General features: G+C 35.8%; 1 protein-coding gene across 2 annotated transcripts; it reads right to left on the reverse strand.

The window, feature by feature from the left end:
- Window positions 1-1,849: 1,849 nt before the first annotated feature.
- Window positions 1,850-16,982, reverse strand: LOC311083815 (uncharacterized protein). Of its 2 annotated transcripts, XR_014606360.1 has the most exons (4): window positions 16,873-16,982; window positions 15,271-15,380; window positions 2,553-2,684; window positions 1,850-2,190 (listed from the first exon to the last, which is right to left on the reverse strand). XR_014606360.1 is itself a non-coding variant. In XM_084115557.1 (3 exons), the coding sequence occupies exons 1-3, from the start codon at window positions 3,964-3,966 to the stop codon at window positions 1,958-1,960; spliced, it is 450 nt and encodes a 149-aa protein (XP_083971683.1). In that variant the 5' UTR covers window positions 3,967-4,011; the 3' UTR covers window positions 1,850-1,957. The 2 variants fall into 2 exon arrangements, 1 of the variants encoding a protein (XP_083971683.1); XM_084115557.1 differs by lacking the exons at window positions 15,271-15,380; window positions 16,873-16,982 and adding an exon at window positions 3,882-4,011.
- Between the last annotated feature and the right edge of the window lie 8,697 nt (window positions 16,983-25,679).

A 25,679-nucleotide genomic window follows, 5' to 3' on the forward strand; every position in this document is an offset into this window, starting at 1 on the left:
CCTTTTCAACGTATTCTAACCTGAACCCAAACACCCAACACTGTTGCCAGTAGTTTACTGTAAAATGTATTTTTTTGGGGGGTCACCATTGTGCTGAAGAGCAGATCTTGTCATTTAGTCCAAGAGAAGATCTAGAAACACTGATGATAAGCTTCATTTGTTTTATTTAATAGACGATGACTGTTTATTTGCTGGTCAAGTAACTAAGTAAATCAGTAATGCTTTGCTCACATTATTAGTGCATTATCAATTTTAGTACATTTAAACGACAGTTGCTCAATTTAAGACAGTCGGTTTCTGCAAATGAAATTACTTGACTTGAAATTGAATTTAGTGCATGGTATTTGTATAGTAACACACTGTAGATTACAGTAAAGAACTACAAGTACAGAACTACAATTAATAGTAAATTACTGGCAACAGTGTTCAGTGTTCTTGGGCAAACCAGTTTTTAGTTCTAACACACCCTTCTTTAAATGGGGTAGGGATACTAATGTATCAAATGATAAGACAAGTTTGCAAGTTTGATACTTGCATGTCTTATCCATTTGAATAAAACTGTCCTGATGCAATTTGCTGAGGCTACAGCTGATCTAAACAAAAATTACCATAAACCTACAATATAATAAAAACATTTAAAAAAAAACTTGTTGGTTTTATCTGTGCTGCTGAAGCAGTTTGTGTTGTTGGTTTATTGGAAGTCATTGGCTTTCTTCATGAATTAATCAGCTGGTTTGAACGAATTGGTTGAATGAATGATTCTATGATTCAATTATTACGACTTGCAGCCACCTACTGGTGGGTTTTAGTTTCATATGTGACTTGTGCTGGCAAAATAAGCCAGATCAGTCTAACCACGAGCTACAGGCTAAACAAGTGAAATACTGCATGTCAATACTGCATGCTATCATGGAAGTGTCCATCCTCTGTAAACAAAAGTAAACAGCAGAAATTTCAAATTTTCAAGCTTTTAATTCAATATTTAGTCGATATATGCCTGTTTTGTAATGGATATGGATGATAGTGAGTGCTCAGTCGGTGCTAATGCTTTAAATGCCTTGCGAGCAGCGAATATTGTCGGATCAATTGACATGGAACATTTTGCTCAACTTATGAATGACCACTTTAGTGATAATGTGCCATCACCAAAACAAAATGATTGTGAACATTAATGTAGCAAATGGTTGGGTATGGACACAATATGAAAATGTCAATGAACTTTGCTACTGTAGCTGTGTTGATCACTATGAATCCTGCCACACATGCAAGCATGGAAAATCATGAAAATTCTTTCACAGAATGTAGTCTTTTTTTATATAAACATGAGATGGGCAATTTGTTATCTATTGTTATTTTTTTATATTCTGTTGCATACTTTTGCTACATGGATAGCCCTTAACCAGTGCTTAGTAGAAAAATCAGTTAGGTAACAATGTTGAAAATTCTTTACATAGGCCTAGATATTTTGAATAAAGTAATATTTTTCCTATAACATATAACATAAAAAACATATATTTATATTTCCCTTATAGACATGGGTTTCATTGTTATTATTTAACATGTTAACATGGTGTAATTATAATTTTAAGGTTGCTAGGTTATTATATTTTGGAACCTTCAGAAAACTTTAGATATTTCTCAATATTGATTTTGCTGACTCTATCAACTTCAAACAGGAGAAGTTAAGTCAATTTGTCAGTTTGAAGGTACATATAACACATCATATAATCCCAGCCCAGTTTTAGTTAAATTTAAGTTTAAGTTGTCTAAATGGAAAGAAACAAATTCAAAAAAACTCAAAACAAAATGAAACAATTCAGAATCACTTAAAATGTATCAATTCTGTGAACTCAAAAGAAAAAAAAAAACCTTCTAAATACTCATAAAAGTTCATTTGATTGAACTAATTTGGTTAATTTAAGTTTGCCCTACTCAAACCAATTAATTATTTTAAGCATTAGGGATAATACCAAAGCTTCCAAAGCACAGACATAAACACAATAATAGTAATTATGTAAAGAACCAAGAAGGTCACATTTATGATTCTCGACACTCTGGTCCAGGACAGCTTCTTTCGTCGAGTTGCAACCCGACACTCAGTGAGGATCTGCTTCAGACGGTTTAGGGTATGAGACTCTTCACTCTGATCTTTAACTGAGTCTGGAGGATTCTGCTGGTCTATTACACTGTCTATAAGAGGAAAAAAGCAAAGCATATCTCTGGATAAATTATGTTTTGTCTGCATAATGATTTTTCCATGAATTGTTTTTTCTGGGTGGCTTGTTTTCTACACAATTAAGTGGTTTTACATTAGCTAATTTTAGATTTCAAATGCCATTTTCATCCCTCCATCCATCCATCCATCCATTATTCAAATTGTTTGTACTCTATTGAGTCTATTTACTCAAAGATTAATTGTATTAGCTTTTCTCTGCGCAGTGACAAATTAAACAAATATTAAGTTTAATTTCACTAATAAACCTTAATTTGTGAAGTAAAGTATAAAATACATGAAAATGTTCCTCATAATTAGATGCTGTGTCGACTCTTACCATCTTGTCCAGTAACAGCAGCTGTAGTTTCCACTGATCTCTTCTTAGCTCCTTTAATCTTCAGATAATTCACAAGGATGCTCTCCACCATGCTGATGGCAATTAGACAGAAAATCACACTGCAGTAAATCCCTGTGAAAAACAGCAAACTGTGAACATTGTCGTGATACATACACTGATTCTTGTAGTCTGTGTGTGTCTGTAATGCTCTAGCTGAAAACCATTTGTGCACTTAATATTTTTAAAATCCTGCATAATATTAGATTACCACTGCTTGATCTCATGCCGTAGAATCACATAACTACTATAATGCATAACATAAAATTAATAACGCATTACATAATCAGGTCTTTAAACTCTGAATGAGATTAGTGAATCAAGCCAGTACTTGATGATTATGGATCATCAATAACTAGTCAAAATAACACTTTTGGTCTTGGCTTTTTTACCATAACGAATGTGCTATAAAAACACATTTGAAAGTCAAGGGTCAAGAGCCCAACTAAAGCAAACACTGATCACCATTATGGTAACTTCAAACCAAACTATTATTTTCAATAAAACAGAAATGACTGAGATAAAGTCAATTTTGGCTGCGTTTCCCAAAAGCATTGTAAGCCTAAGTTGATCAGAGGGACCATTGGTGGCAATTGTTCTACAATCAACTTTGGCTTAAGCTTCTGTAAAATGGAGAAAACAGAATACAACTAAATATATAAAAACTAATATATAGGCCTATACGCGAAATATATTTCACTTAAATAATTACAGATTAACAAAACGAAAGGAAATATTGAGTTTCGGTTCATTGTGACACGCTCCAACGTTCACAGAAAGGAAAGGAAACCTAGACAGCAGGAAGTGGCATCATATTAACTTAAATACAATATTAAATACAACAGGAAAAAAGAATAACTGTTCCTTTTATATTTGTAGGAAATACAAATATATTTTTATAATATACTTTACTGTATAATATACTTGCATTAAAAATATATATTTTTATATGTTTGGATACGCCATATATATAATCTGAAAGAACTCACTGAACTAATAATTAAATACAGAACTGGAAGTCAGGGGGAGTTTGATCTTGTGCTCTGTTTCCCTCTGCTGGACAGGTCATGGTGTGACAGGAGGCATCACTTTGATTTGAGGAGGATTTACAACTGTTCTGCCTTTAATCCATAAAGTCTCAACTATATTTCATTTTACTGTAGGTTTAATGCATATTGTTTGATTGTTGTGACTTCATTTGAGATTCAGTTATAAGATTGCATCCTTAAAAAATGAAGTAATATTAAATAATCAGGTCTATGCTAGACTCACCAATCAGAGGGATTTTATCAGCCGTAGAGGGCAGTGTGTCATTAAGAATCAGCAGCATCACAGAAATAGACAGAAGTAAAGTCATTTTGAAGGTCACAATGTCTGATGCATTTGTGTCAATGAAGAAGGAGGCCACATCCAGTACGAGGAAGAAAAATACAGGTATTATAATGTTTATGACATACAGTAGAGGTCTCCTTTTTATGGTGATCTGCAATGAAGAGAGAGAGAGAGAGAGAGATTAGCACATCACAATGGACTTTGACATTGTAACAATGAGTACACTAACAGAATACATAAATAAAATAGGGCATGGGAGTAGGGGTTGCACAGACTAGTCGACTTTAATGCTCTGCCACAACAGTTTAAGCTTGACGTCAACTAGTCGCTGGTCATGGCCTTTAGAGGGCGCAACAGGATAAGAAAGCGTTTACCCAGCAGGCATAGGATGTAGACTTATTACTAACCAGGGGCGCGTTTCCCAAAAGCATCATTAGCCAACTATGTTTAACTATGTATACAAATTGTATATATTTAGAATATATACAAGCGCATGTGCGAACATGCTCTACTATGTAAGAACGAGCCTATGATTGAATCTGGAAATAAAGGAAAATAACTGAGAAAAATGAGAAATAGTCCTCAGATGCCATGTCTGTAATTTATAGCAAAACATCTAGCGTTAATTTGATCTCAAACAGATTCATTATAATAATTTATTACTCCACCACGTGCTTGACATCATTAACCAACGTGGTTGAGTGACCACTTTGTGACAATACGGTTTCGGGAAACAGTCGTGACTAGCTAGTTGATTTCTTCAACGACGCATCGTACTATGGAAGTGAAGCAGCGAGTTACGTCGTTGTTTTGGAAACGCACCCCAGATTGACTTTATTTCTGTCAGATGTCACAGCTGGCTCAAGGATGTGACATTAAGGGGAGACGACACAGAGGAATAAGCTCAAAAGAAAGAATTTATTACATCTAAATTAACAAAATAACATAATCAAACTGTCAGTCATCAGCAATATCAGTCAGTATGAAATGCAAGTGAATGAATGTGTAAATAATGTTGTCAGGACAAGTGCATGGTTGTGACGCCCCGATCTGGCAAACTGCTCAAGCAACGACTTAGCAGCGCCCCGACTAGCCACACAGTGTTGCTTAAATAGGAGCCAAGACAGGATTCAGGGCGAGCTAAATCAGAGGCGAGCTAAACAGATGACGACAGTGATGCAACGTCGAAGTCATTAGTAAACATTGCAAGATGGCTATGGATGAACACCAGTTGTTTGAAACGGCTTTGGCCGCTACAATGAACGAGTTAGACTTGGCTTTTTATCTAAAAGAGGAACAGAAGACGCCGCTCGAATCGTTCCTTTGTAAGAAGGGCGTTTTTGCTGTTTTGCCGACCGGATACGGCAAGAGTCTAATCTACCAGTTAGCTCCGCTGGTAGTTAAGCGTATGGGGCTTGTTGTGATTGGTCATAGTGTTATCCAATTGCATGCAGTGAGATTTTCAAATTCATGCTTGGTGCCGCCCCCTCGAGCTGGCCGATTTTCATTAGTCGACGCCAGACCATTAATCTTTCAGATTTAGGTCTGGATTTCCAGGTTAACAAATCACTGCAGAGCAGAAAAAGTGACCAAACTAAGCTTCGGAAGTCCGTGACACACAAGTGTGGGATCAATACAGTTCTATCTAATCTCATCTAAATTAATTTGTGCCAATGAGACCACAACTCGTGTCATGTGTAGCCTGGTCAACGGATTCACATATTGATCAATACTATAAAATACACAAGTCTGTGATCATAATTATAGCAATTGAAAAAATAAATATTTTGGGTGTTCCGTTTTAAAAAAATATAAATTATGTTATAGGGAAGTGCAGTGTAAAATCGTTTAAATAATGCCTCCTCCATAAGGCATTTCCCTTTTTATGCATCAATTTTTTTTCAAACCAGCTGTCCCGACCTTCCAATATGACGTTCAAAGCTTCAAATGTCATCAATCACGTGGTATAGTCATTTCGATACAAGCATCGATACAGTGTGCGATACATTAGGGCTTTCAAAACTGCGTCGGAGCATCGGTATCAACCGTCCCATCACTATCTGTCAGTTAATCAAAGAACAAAGGGAACAGAAAAAATTACTCACTGCTCTTGACTAAACTTTTGTAGCTTTAATAAGGATCAGTCTATATTTAATTTCTAATTTATTTAGTGCAGACGGTTTGATCACTTTATTCAATTTCTGTATATGTCTTACCTGTTAGACAGGGAGGAATGGCACAGGAAAATATGACATTTGTTATGGGTTTATGTGAGGATTGTTTAAAGTTTACTTAAATTATGTTCCTCCGGCGGGCGATGAATCGACTGAAAAAAGTTCCATGGACTTAACATTGGCACAAAATTTGTAGGCTCATATCTTTGGATCAGAAGGTCATAGAGACTTGGGGATCAAGTAGCCAATAAGTAGTGACATAACTTCATAGCCACGCTGTAGCAACCAGTTACAGGACCCTAGCAACCATTAAACAACATTAACAAGCAAATTCTCAGCACCAGAACATTGTAGAAACACAGAGTTGGCCTTTTTCGACTTAAATATCAACCCATAAACTGTATAAGCAAACCCTAGTAACCATAATGAGTACACAGCAAAAACTCCAGTGTTAAATTAACACTCCTGGGAGTGTATATGAGTCCACACTCAAGAGTGTAAAGTGTTAAAATATGAGTGTTAAATTAACACTCAAGAGTGTTAAAGTTAATGAGCTAATTAAGTGATTAATTTAGTGATGATTGAGCATTATTGAAGACACCTGATGTTAACAAGCAGAATCACTGAAGGAGAAAAGCACAAATTGTAAGTTACCATTATGGCGATGGGTGTTTGCTTTGGTTGGGCTCTTGACCCTTATATGTTTACTTTAATTTTTGCTTGTCTGCTGTTATTGATTTATAACAGTCAGATGAACAAAGAAAAAATGTGATCTGATGTTGTTGGTTATGTTTTGACATAATCATGTTGAGATCCGAAAAACAAAACTTACTGAGATAGTTTGGTTTAAGGTGTCAATTACAGCAGCTCTGTGATTCTACAGCATATGATTTTCAGTATTTTTCATATAATGCAAAATATTTAATAAACATTGTTCTGATTAAAATACTATCAAAATAATTTATTTAGAAACACAGACATCAATAATCAGCCTGTGAATCTCAACAATGGTGACAATAATAAAGCATGTTGCAGTGGCTGCCACCAATCACAACTCATTAATGGCTCCCATCATGCATTGCTGTATGAATAAATTATGATCTGAATTGTCTATGTAATTTACTTTTCCTAATTGAATATTCTGCTCCTCACCATTGTTGAGATGCATAGTCTGAATCTTGATGTCTGTGTGTGCCTAAAAGAAAGACTTTTTTTTTTTTTTCAAAACAACTTTTAAGAAATCCTTTGTATTATATCTAAAATTCTGGGTATTTATGCAGAATCACAGTTATGCTGTGATCAACAACATAAATCTACGTCAGAAATAAGGATCTTAATGAGTTTAGTGACAAAGTTCAAATGATGATTGTCATAATATAACCAACACCATCAAATCACTTTTTTTCTTTGTTCATCTGGCAGTTATAACTCAGATACAACAGCCAAACAAAATTTAAAGTAAACATATAAGGGTCAAGAGCCCAACTAAAGCAAACACAAATCGCCATAATGGTAACTTACAATTTGAGATTTTCTCCTTCAGTGATTCTGCTTGTTAACATCAGGTGTCTTCAATAATGCTCAATCATCACTCAATTAATCACTTAATTATCTCATTAACTTTAACACTCTTGAGTGTTAATTTAACACTCATATTTTAACACTTTACACTCTTGAGTGTGGACTCATATACACTCCCAGGAGTGTTAATTTAACACTGGAGTTTTTGCTGTGTACCCTAGCAACCGTACAAACACATGAATAACCTGTATCTCAGCACCAGAACATCGTACAGACATGGAGGTGGGCTCATTTGTTTCGGTTGGGAAATCAGTCTGTGAATATCACCATGGTAACTCTGTAGCCACAACTTAGCAACCGAGTGCTGAATTTTGCCACAGCAAGCATTTTCTTCAGGAAATGTACATTCTAGTTAAAGAATATACTCTCTTGAACAACACATAGAATTTACTTGTTGATTTTTAACATAAAACTGTAAAATAACAGAAATAATACTGTATACTGTACTATAGTATAACTACACACTTTGGTGTAAAATAAAAATAAAAACTTAATTTTAATAAATAAAAAAATGTATTGTGTTTAGTCCTATTGTTCTGGAAAAGACATATTTTTTAATAAATTAATTTTGATGCCCCTTCCTTTTTAAGGGTTAAAGGTAAATGTAATCATTTTGGAACCTATTTTTTTTCCACAATTTTGTCAACAAGTTGTTCTGTGGTTTTTGTTTTTATAATTGTATATATTTAATATTGGCTTGCACTCCATTATCTGTACCTGATATATCAGCTGATTCACTTCAATCCATTTAGTCATGTTAGCTTTAGTTTGATTTATATCGATGAGCTCCCACTCTCCCTGGGCCTGAAAGATCTCCTTTGACTCGAGGTTGATGGATGCTTTATCAGTTGCTACGTCCAGTTGAACCTCATCAGCTGTGATACAATTTTATTATTAAAATTGTATTATTTTATATTAAAGTCAAATAGTTTAGAAGAATAAACCATTTTATGTTGTGTTTGTTTGTCAAAACTGATTCATGTGTTTCAGATGTACTTGGATACGCTGTAGACTGAAGAGTTATACTGCAGATTTGGGTGTCGAAGGGAAACTTGTAGAGATCCATTTTACAGGCCGTGGTCAGAGATAAAACATCAGATGAGAGTGTAGAGCCTTCGCTGAGCAACAGCACATATGGAGACTCCCTTGTTCCAAACTCTGTCTTGATGCTAAATGGATAAAATATAAATTAGCACTGATTATTACAGTTTTTTTCAATTGCTAAAACACTAAAACCCATTGGCTGAACAAAGTTCTCAGTTGCCTGAACTCATTTAGCTAATTGTGCAGTCTGGTGTCAATACCTTAAACCATTTCACATGGTAAAACACAATTTGCAGATCTCACTTAGACTTTTCAGCAAAACTCTAAACACATTCTCATTCTCAAAACACATCCTGCACTCTAATGCACATGTCATCCATACTGGTAAACACAAGAGGCAACAATCAAATATAAATAGATAGGGGGAGGAGGTGGAGGAGGGCATGAAAGGAGGAGGGACAATATTGCTTGTGATGTCGATGAAGTGCTCTGGCCTGGCCTGACCCAGCCCAAAGACAAGAAGACACTGATCACATGTTTACTCCTTTGATTTTTGTCCCTGTTAGTATTGTATACTGTAGTACAGTGCATTGTAGGCTGTATACTGTACAATGAACAAATTGTATGGCCCTGAACATTGTGCTTTCCATTTGTTAACAGTACTGACTGCTCAATAGATTTTGACTGGTTGCAGGTTCATATCAACAAAGAACAAGAATTACAGTATCACAGAGAATAAGGACAAGTTTGTGAGATGCAGGGTAAAAACTGTAAAAATAGGGGTACAAGGAGGAGGAAGAACAAAAAATAAAACTGCAAAGAGCAAAGCAGAGTAGTAATTTCTGATCAATTTTGAGCTACTATGATAGAACATATTTTCGTTCATCAAAAGACAATGACGGAAAAATATGAAATTTGTTTTGAGGTAAAAAATTTACTTCTCCCTGAGAACTGTTTTTTTTTTTATTGTTTTTTTTTTTATCAAGTGCAGTCATACAGTATGTCACAAATGAACTTTTTGATGGTACAGTAAGGTGTCACGGGTAAGTCTACAAACAGAATATCGTAGATATCTTTCGAGAACTATATGTTTTGAACAATGTGTTTTCTGTTTTCTGGTGTATTGTTTACTGACTGCTTAATAGTGTATGTCATTTTGATCACTTTGTTACAGTTTTTCTCGATTGCTTAAACACATTTCTTGAAACTATGCCTCGTATTCTCAAAACTATAAACACAAATCCATAACGTCTCACACAATTCTCCAAACATCCTATTTTCAGGTCAAAATGAAGCTCTACACTCAAAACCATTCACTCTTGCTGAAAAAACAAACTTTGCCCTCAGACAGGACACACAAGCCCTCACAAACACACACACTACAACATAGTCTAACACACTGGTGCAATACAGTTTTTACCAATTGCTTACACACGTTTTCAAAACTAAGTCTCCTTTTTTCAAAACTCTACACACAATTCTCAAAACTGCACACACAAAATGCAAAATGCCTCACATCTCCTTCAAAATGCAACACTGCATTCAAAATGCCATAAACACATGTCAGAATGAAGCATTTGCATCAAATGGCAAACACTTCTTTCATAATAATACATTTTTGGATATACCATGTAAACACTGCTGTTCTAAATCTAAAGCTCTTTGGTCTTTCATAGGCTTATATCTACATTTCAATACAACGTTCTACAGTGAAAGTAATCTGATGTAACAAGTACACTGTAAACACCAATGCAATGTAGAAACAGAAAATATTTATTAGGTCTAACATTATTGTTGTTTACAGTAGCATACAACAAAACCATAAACATATGTACTGTAAACCAAAAGTATATTCTTTAGAATACAGTAAATAACACAATTGTGTGTGTGTGTGTGTGGGGGGGGGGGGGGGGTCCTGGGGGGTCCCAGGAATCCACTGTTCAAAACAGATCATCTGACCTTTGACCTATTTAGGCCTATACTACAGTAAAGCAGTGATTGGTTAGTGATCAGTTAAGCAATTAGTGTTTGCACATGTGAGGAGTGTGTCTGTGTGACCAGGGCTGCGTTCAGCCCCGACAAAACGTTGCACAACGTTTTTTAAACAGAAACGGTGATGCGTTGAACACACTGTTCTGATGACGCAAGAGTTGCAACTATGGCAGCTGAGAAGGCCATTCTTTGTGTTCTTTGTGAATAATTTTCTGAGCCTGATGAAGTCGGTATAAATATGTGTTTACAGTTTTTCTCGATTGTTTACACACATTTTCTGGTACTTGAGACACAATGACCACAACATGTAACTCATTCACCAACCCCCTAAACCAATTCCTCTAAACTACAAGCACAATTCCTGCTTTACACTCAAATTGCACTTCTAAAACACACCTTTTTCAAAACACTACACACAATTCTCTGCTTTTGGCACAATTTTCATGCAGAAAATCTCTTGTTTTCACAAGGAAAACACTGCCATTCAAATATGCACACTGACTCATCACATGGGCAAACACCCATCACACAGTTTTACAATTAGCAATCAGAGCTTTAGCATAAAAGGGCAACAGGTGAGCTCTTCAATGGAGCAATGGATGCCAACATTGGATTTTTCTTTTTTTACTGTAACTGTATACAGTAAATTCTTCTGTTGTTTTGTATGTAGACCACTGTATGTACAACTTTGTGTTGGTTGGGATGTACACTGTGTACATTGTTTTTGTGGGAAAAATAAAATATATTTGTTACCGTGTATTTGTGTGTTCTGAGTATAAAAACAATATTCTCAAATATTTTACAACACACTTATATATGTACTGTCTGTAGAAAGTGTAACACTGAAAAAAAAGGCCTAAGTCATTATGATGAATGGAGAAGAAGTGTTTTGCATTCATCATAGTGTTTTACATTGAGCACATCAGTGTTCAACTGGTTCTTATAAATGTCTATTCATATGATGGTTTGTGTGTGTCATTTGAAAACAAAATACCATTTTGAGAAGAAATAACATTGTTTTGAATGTAAAGTTTCATTTTGCAGGAGAATTGAGGGGTTTTGCCCATTGTGTGTGTGTTTTTGGATTTGTGTGTAGAGTTCTGAGAATATGAGGCATGCTTTCAGAAAATGTGTGTAAACAATCGAGAAAAACTGTAATACTACAAAATATGCCCGATGTTACAGTTACTGCACTTGCCGCCCAGAACAGAAGAGAACATCCCAATCGAGTGAAGGGATTTGTGGAAACTGAAATGGAAGCACACATTTTACCTAATTCAGACTAAAACACATCTATTTAGCCTCACATACTGACTTTATTTGTAGTTCATACTGTTTTAATACCCTGTATTTTCTTTCTCATTTTTAGGAAAAGCACTTAATTACCATTGTTTATTTCTATACCAAATGTCATACACTTGCAATGAAGCTAAAAATATAAACAACTACATCATTATGTTGATAATATCCTATATTTTTTACAATAAAACTTACGACAAACATGTCTTCCTCAGTTGTTGCGTATACCGAGCTGCATCGAACACATTTGTAAATTACTTTCCTTAAACCCATTGTGCGAGTTCACTTTAATACCGCGTGCTTTATATACATGTTGCTGCTGATTGGACTGCAGTCCTGACACACCCACCAAACAAGAGAAAACGTATCTCAAACCCCGTTGCACACCGGTGCACGCCGTTTCCAGGAAACATGACGTTCAACCCGGAAACCGTAGCAAAACGTTTCGCACCGTTTTGAACTTGAACATGCCCCTGGTGAATAAGTGTAGCATTTTGATTGGTTGTGTTTGTAAAAGGAAAGCAAGTCACTTCCTGACAGATCTTTGTGTTTTAGGTAGAGAATTGTGTGTAGTGTTTTGCAAAAAGTGTTTTATGCAATTGAAAACTGAGTCAAAGGCTGAGAAATAGCTTATGGTTTTGAAGATTTGGCATGTAGTTTTGCACTTTGAGTGAGAGGTTTCAAAAATCGTGTGACATGAAAAGATTTTGTGTGTAAGTTTGGTAAAAACTGTAAATTCAAAACAACATTTCCAAAACTGATAAGTTATGTTGCTTGTGGTTCCCCCCATCACAAACCTTTTCACATGATGAACACAAAAGACACAACCAGTGGATACATTGGCACATTTTTATTCATACACAGAAAACACACACACTCAAAAACATTTTTTTTTTCCTGTTTTACTCTTCTTCTTTTTTTACTCTTTTTTTTTACTCTCTCCTCTAATTTTTTTTTTTATATTTACTTACAGTAAGATGTGTGTGACCAACATATGACAGTAAAAGATTCTAATATGGAATTGTATTGGAATGGTAAAGAGTGTTGGGACGTGACAGGGTCTCCACTCAAGGATACAATATGATGGATACGTCTAAGAATGTTCCACATATGGTTGAAATAACACAATTTGCCTAGAAAGATAACATTCTGGGAGTCAAGACTATAAAGGAGAAAGGATGCCCTCCCTTCACTGTCACACTCTTTGTCACTCTGTGTGACTGTACAACTGCTGGCCTTTTCTTGCAAGAAAATAAACCTCATTAAAGACTATTGGAAATGTTTGTCTCTTATTCAGTGATAGAATTTTGTTTGCCACCACACCTCCCTGAAGGTTCTCGAGGCGACGGTAAAGCGACTCAAATTTGGCCTTACTCGTAGCCGAGCCTCCCTCATAGTCATACCATTGACAAAGACATGGGCAACTAGAGTGGCTTGAATTTTATCTGAGACTGCTTGTCTTCTTGCCCTTGCCCTTCCTCCTCCTCATTCTTATCCCTCTTCCTTCATGTCTTTCTGGATCCATTGTTCCAAAACGCAATAAACTGATCTGGGCCCTTTTATATATCTATTGAAGTTCTGATTGATGTGTGTTAAATTTTGACTACTAGTGTTTCCACCTGGGTAATTGTGTGCTAACTGAGCTGAAGCTGTGCTGACTTGAGTGAACAATATTGAATGCTAGTGCTTTCTGAATGACAACATGGTCTAAGCAATGAGAAATGAAGGGATTTGTGTGTAGAGTTTTGCAGTGACAGTTCAACAAATTTGACTCATGTGTTAAAACAGGGAATAGTGTTTATAGTTTAGTGAAATGGGTGTGCTTTTTGATAAATGGCGTTATAGTTTTGAAATTTTAGTTCAAAAGCCTGGTTATAATGTTTAAGCAATCGAGAAAAACTGTAATGATTTGAGAGCAGTGTTTGATTGTGAACACAGGTAAAACTGTTTTGAGGCGAAAGTTTCATTTTGCGAGAGGAGTCAGAGGTTTTGTGCTTGAAGATGAGGTTTTGTGTTTAATGTTTTCAGAAAATGGAGCAAGGTTTCAGAAATTGTGTTTTAGCAATTGAGAAAAACTGTAAAGACATGATGATTGGAGACAGCAATTATTCAAATCAAATGTAAATGCAAAAGTAGCGTGCAGACTTTACTGATTATCATGTTATGTCAGGGGTGTCTAATCCTGCTCCTGGAGCACCACTGTCCAGCAGAGTATAACTACAGCTCTGATTAAACACTCTGAACCAGCTGATCAAGAGCTGGATCTCATTTTGAAGGATACACACCCACAAAGCAACATTGTTTCGGCCCAGATCCAGCCCACATCTGGCACATGTGGAAAGATGATCTGGCCCACATGCAGCGTGCAATGACCGCACTTGGGCGGACCGCTCCTGTTTGCCAGATCTGGGCCACAAGCAGGCCATAGCAATGCCACATGTCAGCCAAGAGCAAAGATAAATAAACCAGAACTGGACCTTATCTGAGCCACAAAATCTGTGTATATTAAGTATGGAGTCATCTCAGTCTTAATAGAATCACTGAAGGAAGGAAGAGAACAGAAAAATAGACGAGCAGAAACACAAGACTTCTTGTTGTTGAAAACTTTATCACCTGATCATCTTTGTTTCTGGCTTTCTTTGTAACAAATTACATGTTTTGGTGAAACTGTTACAAAAACCAGAAACTCACTAGAAAAGCCAAGAGTCAAAATGTCCAACTAAAGGAAACACTGATCACCATAACGGTGACCAAATATTTTCAATAAATCATCAACATCTAAACCTCTGTTAATTTTCAATACGTGCTTCTGTAACCGTATGACACAAATAAAGTGAAGCTGGTAATGCTGTTTGTGGAGATGTTTAATCCTCCTCTGCTGAGATCTTCACAGATTTAATGTCTTTTGTCTTCATTTGGATTGTCTTCATTTGGTCTGTTTCTTTTTTTCTGTTCTTGTTGTTTCTCTTTCCTTCAGTGATTCTGCTTGTTGACAGCAGATGTTCATCATTAATGCCCAATCATCACTTAATTAATCACTTAAGTATCTCATTAACTTTAACTCTAATTCAGAGTTATTTTAAGTCTCTGTAGAGAGGGACCAAATGTTCTCTGATCAGAGTAAATTTAACTCTGGGGATTCTGCTGTGCATTACCCTTATTCTATCCATACTTTTGCAACCTTTCTGACGTATCATTAAAAGGCAAAAACAGGTTTTGACAGAAGTATTGTTTTTTACCTTTCTTTTATACCAATGTCTGGAGTCCAAACCATATTTCTGGGTGCTGCAAATGTTGTAATTCCACAATAATTTTCAGGTTTCCACGTCATATTTGAATTTGGCCACACCTGAAAAGTTATAAATGAAGGTCAGAGTGATTATAAGAGAGATAGAGTATGCTTGAAAATCAAATAAAACCTCTAATCATAAGTGACAAAATTCAGTAAACTGTGTAAAACTTTATAAAATAAGAATGAGAAGGTTTCTAAAACACTTACAGTTAACATTATGGCCTGTGTCGTGAGACTCTGGGCTTTTTCATTCTGTAGATAAAAAGAAGTGTTGAGAGATGATAATACAACTGCTTTCCCAGTTAATAATTTGATCTCACAGTGATCTCACCAAAAGCTCCAAGGCTACTCGTGATGTGGTCACAATGTGAGTTCACAGTGAGCTAAAAGTGTAACCTCACAGCGCACTCACTGTGTGCTCATATTACACTGTAAAAACTAAAGGTACCTCAAATATCCTGACGGATACTCAAGGAACTTCAAAATGTAATTTAAGTGTCTCAAAGCTCTTTCTCCTATAGTAGTGTTACTGGTGGAGCATTGACCAAATTTGCGGTTCTTGCTGGAACTTATGGGATCCTTTAAGCACTTTGTATTCAGTTCAGAGGTTCTGAAGTCACCTTTCCATTACCCTGAGAGTGAGACCTCGAAGTGCTTTGGGGGAAATTAGAGGAACTCGAATTCTATAAAAGGGTTATCATTAAAAACCAACTTTTGCGAACTGGTCCTATTTTTTTTCCCCCGATCGGAACCAAACCAGTGCAGTACAATTCTCTCGACTCTTTAGATCAATAATTTTTCAAATAAAATTTAAACTTTTGCATTTGGATAGCTATAAAAGGGTAGTTTAGAAAATGGGCGTGGCAAAATACACTCAGAAGCCTATACATCATAAAGGCGGTCTCAGAACTTCACGGAAATTGGTGAGCATATATTACATAACATTTTAAACAAGCATGCCAAATTTTATGGAGATCGGACCATAGGTGGCGCTATAACTGTTAAAGAGCTTTAAAAAAACATATATTTCCTTAGTAAATTGCCTTGATTGGCTGTAAATGGTATTTTCCTTCTGTGATTTAAGTGGTTACATTCTTTCTAAATAAAACTTAATGTCTTTTAATGCTTATGTGCTTAAAGGCCTTAAATCGCTTGAACCTCGATAATTTATTTGTGATTTCGCTTGTAGTTTAATTATTTGTTATTTTTATTTGAAATTTATATTAGTTCATAGTTTTAGCTGTGGTATCAAAATAACCACATTTTACTCTTATTATTTTTTTGTGGTGGAGCCAGTGAAAATTTTATATTTGAATTAATCGAATCGAAAATCGAATTGAATAAAAAATCGAATCGAGATCTTGTGAATCGGAATCGAATCAAATAGGGACATCTGAATGAATTGATACTCAGCCCTACTGGACACATACCACATTTGTGATGGAGGTCACATACAGGTCCACATAAATGATGGCAGGGTTGAAGTAAGGGACGTCTTCAGGGTTGTCGTTGAATATCAAGGGCCACATTCTAGTGTTCTGAGATTCACTCTTCTCCAAGCTGAAATATTCAAAAAGATCCTTTTTAGCTTTAGCTTTTTCTGGAGTACTGCAGCCTTCAGCATCAGATGTCTGCCCTGTATGGAGGATGAAACCAGCAAAAACACTAAATAAATAAAAGCGCATATAAATATATACATAAATCCACAAACTTCTACATAGAAAATTAAATAAATGTGCAAATAAATACATAAATTAACATATCCATGCATAAATAAATCTATAAATAATTCAATGTGCGAGAAAATAAAAAAATAAAAAAATAAAACCAATGTTGGGGGAAATTAAAAACATGTTAAAGAAAATGCTAAACTGAAAGTTGTCTCTTTTCCTTCAAACCGTTTATACATTTTTGAAAATAGCTCCATATTTATTTTTCCTTGGCGCAACATGCTAATGAGAGGGTGTCAATCAAACATCAGAAGGCGGTTACACAACCTTTGAAACATGAAAAAAAAAAACTTTTGGTGAATTACAATAGGCCTACTTTTTTCCTAAAAATAACAGTTGTAACGACACTGACCGTCTGTCCGGTCAGATGTTCTGAAGTAGCGAATCATGATTGTTCTTCTCATGCTGACTAAATATGAACACTACACGTTCATATTCAGAAAGCCCTCATTGACTAGCTTTCTGACACAAGTCTCTACAAGCAGGCCCTGGTTAATGTTTTACCCGACCTAATGAAATCAACGAACAGGCCCCTGTTTGTTTCTCATACTATCACGTGCTGCGACCACAATTCCCTTACTGTGTCTAACGTTTGTTCTTTGTGTACTGAAGGAAAATTGCAAGACTTACCCCATTCAATTGTTTTGGGACAACTAGGACTATCTTGCTTCTCTCAGCAAAATTATATGACGCCACTATGGCGTTATTTTCCTGTCAAATGTCGAGAGCGTATGGCAAGCCAAGAGGCTCAGAAATACGCCATAGATTAATCGCGTTTAAAGCCAAACGCCGTCAAATACGGCGTTTTAAACCGTATTGGACGCCGTAAAATACGCCGTTGTAATTACAAACGCCGTAAAAGACGCGCGAAATACGTCAATGACGCCGTATTTGACGGCGTTTTAGTGTGCATGGAAAGCGCCGCTTTTTACGCCGTTCATCTCGCCATATGACGCCGTAAAAAACGCCGTTTTGGTTGCACAGAGCGCGCGCTATTTTACGGCGTTTTGCTTATAGTATAATGAGACACGCCCACTGATTTCCACAGCCAGTAAGTTTGAACTGTTCTCTCCCAATCAATGATGAACTGAATCAGACCAGACGAATTCAGCACGGATCATTTGTGGTAGGCTAATCCAATTCTTATGCTCATATATGAGGAGTTATTAAACAAGGAAAAGAATCCAGGTCGTATTGGCTTAACTCGGCACATTTCCATCTAAGTGCTGAATAACACAAAATATTGATATAACCCATAGAATGCCCTATGAATTTGTGTGTTTTAAATAGGCCTATTTGGAAAAAAAAATAAGACGAATTTTTGCTATTTCTAAAAAATGTGGCAGGTTTGTTGGTATGTCTATAAGCTTCTCCTTCCAGAATTAAATAGTGTTCCGATTTTTGTAGGCTAAATAAATTCGTGTTTTATTCATATTACACTGATTATATATTAATTAAATAACATTATTACATTTCGTTATATCCAAGATATTTTTGTAAAATGAAGATTCAAATATTTTGCCCTTTCGATCGTCCAGTTCATAGTGAAATAAACGACTTGGGGAAAAAAGTCAACCGTTTGTGGGTATAGAAGTTCAGTGAGTACAAAGACGTTTTTAAAATACGAATTTTGAAATAATTTCCGTCATTTTAAAAGATAAAACATAAGGTGCAAGGGAGCAAACTCAGCAAATGACAATAAATAAATAAATAAAAATAACATAGCCTAGTTATTTCTTTCCCACATTTGAGTCATTATTCTTAAAATAAATGTAAATTATGCTTGCAACAATAGCTGTAGGTTAATTGGCCTGGATGAGTGTGATTGGCCTAATATTAGAGTTGGGGTACTCGAACTCGGACTCGGACTCGAGTCCGGACTCGAGTCCAATTTTTAATGAACTCGGACTTGTCACGCACTCGGATGAATTTGTACTCGGACTTGACACGGACTCGGACATTTTAGACTCGGAAAATTTGCCGAGTACAGTCGAGTCCGGGCAAACGAAACTGCTTACATTGTGTTGTGTCAGTGTTGAGCATTGTAGCCAATCACAGACATGTATATTAAGCGCATGAACACAGTGGCCAATCAGAGGCGTTTTGAGTCACCATGCGGAGAAGTCGCTCAAAACGTATGTTCAGAATCAGCGCGAGTTTTATCCTTTCGCAAATCTCCTCATAAACAACAAAGTCTTGACGCGATATAAATAAGAGATTCGCTGTGCAGTGCGGACAACTTCAGTGTTTATGACGAGAGTTTCAGTGAGAGTGCAGAACGCGGTAAGTAAGTGATGGCTTAAAGTGAGCGCTATTGACAATCTAAATAATATATTTTTTTCATGCTTGTAGAGGACCAGTGGTTACGTTCACACTGTAAATTAAAAAGAGTGATAGCTGCATTTAAATGTGGGAGAGAATCCGCAGAATTTTAGTCCTGTGAGTCATGAAATTGCAATGATTGACACAGTAACCATAGCAACATGAGAACGTGATAACCAAAGCAACATTTTGGCGTCTAATAATGTTATGATTTTTGTTACATTGATTTAGCCTACACTTTAGTCATAAGTTTACATACACCTTGCAGAATCTCCAAAATGTAATATTTATTTATTTTTTAATGAGGATGATCATAAAAACATTGTTTCTATTTATTACTGCCCTGAAAAATCTTTTTCACATAATGGATGTTTAATAGCCTAGTCCACAAGAAAAAATACAAACACAAAATACAAGACAAATTACATGCTTGATTTTAATATTGTTTCATTACCTGAATGATCCACAAGTTTTTTTTTTTTTTTTTTTTTTTTTTTTTTGGTTGTTCATGAGGAAAAATCTCCAGCTCCTGCACATTCTTTGCTTTTCCAGCATCTTCTGCATATTTGTCTCCTTACTAGCAGTGACTATGATTGTGAGATCCATCTTGTCACACTGAAGACAACTGATGGACTCATACACAACTATTACAAACCCTGCAAACATTTAGTGATGCTCAAGAAGGAAGCAACCTTTAGGAGCCAGGGGGTGTACATTTTTGAACTGGATCATTGGTGTAAATTGCTCTTATTTTATTTAAAAATTCATTAATTAATTTAGTCCTGCCATTTAGAGGCTAAATAAGATATTAGCATGTAAAACACAATAAGATGATCAAAATAAATAAAAATTTAAAAATCAACGTCATCTTGCTCAAAAGTTTACTCCTGGCTCTTAATGCATCGTGTTATATTCTTGAGCATTACCTTGCAGAATCTGAAAGATGTACGATAGGTAAACGTATGACTGTAACTATACATTGGAATCATTTTGTAAGGTTTAACATATTAATTTAAGAGCAGTGTTGAGACCTTTCACTGGAATTTGATTGACATGCGATCTGACCAATCATAATGCAGATACCTGCCATTTTTGTCCGACAAACAAACCAAACCAGATAGTAGATTAAAGTCATTGGACTTGAACTTGAAAAATTGTGTGTATTGAATTCTTTTTGCAGTTCTGATGTTCATTCATGTTTAATTCGTGCTATAACTAGAATATATTATCAGTTCATGTGCTGCTTGAGTTGAGGCCTATATTAAAGCACCACAAAACGGTATGTATTGTTTTAATTTCATAAAAATTACAAAATTTGAAAGCTGAGACTTTATTTCATATAGGCTACCAGAAGTAGCCTTGTCTTCTGTTGGCGCATTGTCAGTGTCCTCTTTGCTCCGCAATATATATTTCACTGTGTGAGAACATGTGGAGTGAGAGCAGAAAGGCTTGTCAGACGTAGCGACAGTAAGAGGGGCGGGTCTTTGTGAAAGGTCAATTTAAAACAATTTAAATCTTTGTGGACTCGGCCGGACTCGACTCGGACTCGGATGTTAAGGACTCTGACTCAAGTGCGACTCGGCCCTCTTTGGACTCGGACTTGGACTCGGACTCGATTGTTAAGGACTTGGACTCGACTCGGACTCGACAATGGTGGACTCGGACCCAACACTACCTAATATTGTGTCACAGACCGGCATTAAATAATTCGTGAATATTTGTAAAAATTCGTGGCTTGACAGAGTTGGAAAATGGACAGTTCTGTCGATGTTTTGCCCAGGCAGGGTTAGTTAAGTAAAACTAAAACTATTAAAACATTTAAATGCTAATAGAAATAAACCTGAAATAAAGGAAAATATAACTATTAGTTGAAAAACTTAAACTAAACGGAAATGAGAAATGTTTTTTTTTTTTTTTTTTATCAACAAACTGGATTCATTTCGGGGTTTTTTTCCTGCCACCTTCAACCGACGCGATCTTCCATTCATTAACCGACAAGATTATGATAAATTAAAATTAAATTAAATTAGAATGAACAAGTGACTGTGACCCATTAAAAATACCAAAAACATTTTTTTCCAGGGGTTTAGTTTTAGCCTGCATGTAAAATAGCAACAGAATAGGGGGATTAATCATCGTATTCACCTGTAGTGCTTCTGTGAACGGAGAAAAAAACAGGATAACATCCATAACTCTATACTCTATCCATAATTCTGATACAATGTTTCTCAACTGGTTTTGTGACCGTGCTTAATTTGTAATGGGAGGTCCCGGAGCACAGAGGGGGGGTGGATCCGGCGACTCAAAACGGGGGTTGGAGGTAACGGAACAACAACAACAAAAAAAAAAAAATTATACACTGCCTAAGTAGCTTCTCTGCAGGGGCGGCGCCAGAGAATTTTTAACGCATGTGCTGAGGGGGTGCTAGATCATTGACAGGGGGAGCTGCGCAAAACTTGGCAACTAAATATTTAATATTCAATTATTTTAATGATCACAATTAAAGTTTTATTAAATTGAACATGCGCAACATTCAGCATTCAGCACAATCAAATATTCTAAAAGATGTAGGCTATTATTAATAATAATGTTATATCAACATAATATCTCGTTATTTCGACATAATATGTGTGCGTGCAACAAGCAAGATGTGCATTTGTAAATCCGGTGACCCGTGCATTGAATTTTATTAATAAACTAGTGTTTTCTGACTGTCTGCTGCAAAGATGAAGTTGAGGATCGCCATCTCCGTAGTGAACGCGCCTAGAGAAATGCACGTAATGGATTACATAATCAGAGAGTAGGATTTTTATTTTTTTATTTTGAATTATTTCATTTAAAGATATTTCAAGCTTTGTGTATTTGATGTATTTCTCATGTCTGTGTGAGGCATACACTGAGTTAGGATGAGATGCGCTCCAGTTAACGTGCAATGCAAGTGATCGCGCGGGCGCCTCCATGATTATATTGTCCATTATATTTGCTTCTTATTCATTAAATCCAGACAATTGGTTGATGAAAAATTGATTAAAATTAAGATACAATTTATACAAAACGAAATTCACTTTAAAGAAAGGCTTTCTACAAAACAAAACTTAATGAAGTGGTCAAAATCATGTCTGAACCACTCCATGTCTCATGTTGCGCATCCTATCTTATTTGTGCTGTTCACTTTTCATAAATCAACATAAATGGAAAAAAATAACATTATAATATTTTAACAAATATGAAACTAAATGCGCTAATGGCTACAACAGTATAGTAGGCCTACAGACTCTCTATTTGTACAAATTGCTGCACATTCATTTAATTCTGAATTTTGCACACACAAGTTGAAAGGCATTTGTTCCAATCAAGTTCACGGATAATTGTGCGTGCATTTATTAATCATTATGATACTAAAATCATAACAAAGTGGGCTATGCTATGTACAAAAAAAATCAGATGAGCCCAGAACGCAATTACACGTTAAGTATTTTCCCCCCATAGAAAACCATTATAAGAACGCTTAATGTGGCTTAATGCAGATTAGAATGTCCCCTTATGTCGAAATAACGAGATATTATGTCGATATTACTGCTGTGTCCACCATGGTCTCCACATTCTTGATCAGCGGAAACGATTTTTGCTTGTTTGGGATCTGACTGGATAGCGTATTTGAAGAAGTTAAGCAAACTTTGCTGTCTTTTCGACATTTTTTTCAGAGTAAAACGATGTGTCATGTGTCAACCATTCTCCGGCGTGTTCCTCTGGCTCAAATTAAGCCCTGTGTGACACCCTTTTAAAATGTGAAAATCATATTAATTTTGCTTTATTGATTTGAATGTTCTTTAATGTTTTCTTTAATTTCAGTTTATTATTTAGCTTGGATTATTTTAATACATAAAATTAATAATTCCTTGGGAGCATACGAATTGGATTACCACAAATGATCCGTGCTGAATTCGTCTGGTCTGACTCAGTTCATCATTGATTGGGAGAGAACAGTTCAAACTTACTGGCTGTGGAAATCAGTGGGCGTGTCTCATTATACTATAAGCAAAACACCGTAAAATAGCGCGCGCTCTGTGCAACCAAAACGGCGTTTTTTACGGCGTCATATGGCGAGATGAAAGGCGTAAAAAGCGGCGCTTTCCATGCACACTAAAACGCCGTCAAATACGGCGTCATTGACGTATTTCGCGCGTCTTTTACGGCGTTTGTAATTACAACGGCGTATTTTACGGCGTCCAATACGGTTTAAAACGCCGTATTTGACGGCGTTTGGCTTTAAACGCGATTAATCTATGGCGTATTTCTGAGCCTCTTGGCTTGCCATAAGAGCGCATTATTGTAGCGCGAAAGTACATTAATATAATGCGCGAGCGCGAATCTCTCTGCTCGCGCGCGGAATATAAATGCGCGAGCGCGAATCTCTCTGCTCGCGCGCGGAATATAAATGCGCGAGCGCGAATCTCTCTGCTCGCGCACGGAATATAATGTGCCGAGTGCAAATCTCTCTGCTCGCGCGCGAGAACTGGGCACGCGCTCTCAGATACACGTTGCTCTTGTAAGAATTTCCCCTGGGCTCGCTCAGAGAATATGCCTGCACTTAAAACGTGTCTTCGCTTAAAGTAAGCATGTATGTGCTTAGACTGTGTCCCGTGCTTTCGCGCATGCCTAAGTACTCTTCTCTTCAATTTCTTTCTTTTTTTTTTTTTTTAATAAATGCCAAGGTATCAAAAATCTAACTTACATAGCAAAAATTACATACAACTGAATAAAGAAAGCAAAGCAGCATATATATATATATATAGGCCTACATACATACATATAGCCTGTATATGCTCATAAAAAATAAAAAAACAGAACAGAAAGCTGTAATGAAATAAATAAAAAAGTTTGAAACAAGTTTATTGTCTTAAGAGCTTTAAGATTCTTAGATAACGAAATGCTTTGGATGTATTGTTGGGCCTCTCTTCTAAAAACAATGAATAAGGGATTCTGCTGAGTGAATTTACTACGGTGAATGTGAAATTTTGCAAGGAACAATAATAGATTAATAATAAAATACTCATTAAATTTAGCTTTTTGTATATTAAAGAAACCAAACAGTACATCCTTAAAAAGCATTAAAGCAAAGAGAAATCTGGAAGCAGAAAATTCAACCCAAAATAACTGTGTGTGAGGACAATCCCAGAAGATATGAAGAGCAGTTTAATTAGGGGCCCCACAAAAAGAACAACTTGTGTTTATGATTTAAACCTTTTCAAAAGCTACATTTAATGAGTATTTTATTATTAATCTATTATAGTTCCTTGCAAAATTTCACATTCACCGTAGTAAACTCACTCAGCAGAATCCCTTATTCATTGTTTTTAGAAGAGAGGTCCAACAATACATCCAAAGCATTTTGTTATCTAAGAATCTTAAAGCTCTTCAGACAATAAACTTGTTTCAACTTTTTAATTTATTTCATTAAAGCTTTCTGGTCTGTTCTGTGCTTTTTTTTTTATTTTATTTTTTTATGGGCATATGTACACACTGTTAACCCTTGCTGTAAAATTCTGACAATATTATACCATTTTCCATTAAAACAGTAATATACCGTAGAAAATAAAAGAAGCCTACAGGAATATACTGTGAATTAACAGCGCTCAAAGTCGACACTCAGAGGCTGTTTTCCCAATCACACCCTATACCCTCATTCACTATTCCCTACATTAGTTCACTAATATAGTCCACTTGAATGAAAAGAAATGAGTGAATTGAGACACTGATGAACACCTGATAAGCAGAATCACTGAAGGACAGAGAAACAAGAACAGAAAAAAGAGAAACACAAAAACTACAACTGACTTCCAGCCACACTGAGTGTGAAACCAGTTTACAAACCAGTTTACGATTATTTCTTTCATACATGTACAAAAGTTCTTGTTGAGAATTAACAGAGATTTAGTTATTAATAAAATTTGTTGTCACCATGATGGAGATCAGTATTTGCTTTAGTTGGTCTCTTGTCCCTTGACTTCTTACCATTCATTTCTCTCTTTGGTTGCTGTAACAGTGAGTTTATAAAACACTTTTGTTATGGCAAGAAAGAACCAAGAGGAAAATGATCAGGTGTTTTTGGCTTTTGTGATGATGTCACAATCATCCTGGACATGTCTGATTCTCTGATCTTTTCTGTATTTATTCTTTGAATTTATGGGTATTTCATATTTAGCATATATCTGTGAATCTACAAAATGAAATCAATATTTCTGTAATCAGGTCTTCTGAAGAATATTCTAATCATATAGTGCATTCAATTTTATTTTACTCC

The sequence above is a fragment of the Abramis brama genome (genome assembly GCF_963993115.1).
Source record: "Abramis brama genome assembly, chromosome: 1".
Taxonomy (NCBI): Eukaryota; Metazoa; Chordata; class Actinopteri; order Cypriniformes; family Leuciscidae; genus Abramis; species Abramis brama.

What these genes read in the sequence shown, in the direction of transcription:
- LOC311083815 (XM_084115557.1), bottom strand. Translation starts at nt 3,966, where the DNA reads ATGACTTTACTTCTGTCTATTTCTGTGATGCTGCTGATTCTTAATGAC. An exon ending in TGATAAAATCCCTCTGATTG is followed by an intron (nt 2,685 to 3,881) that starts GTGAGTCTAGCA and finishes TGTTTTTCACAG; the next exon opens with GGATTTACTGCAGTGTGATT. An exon ending in TGCTGTTACTGGACAAGATG is followed by an intron (nt 2,191 to 2,552) that starts GTAAGAGTCGAC and finishes TTCCTCTTATAG; the next exon opens with ACAGTGTAATAGACCAGCAG.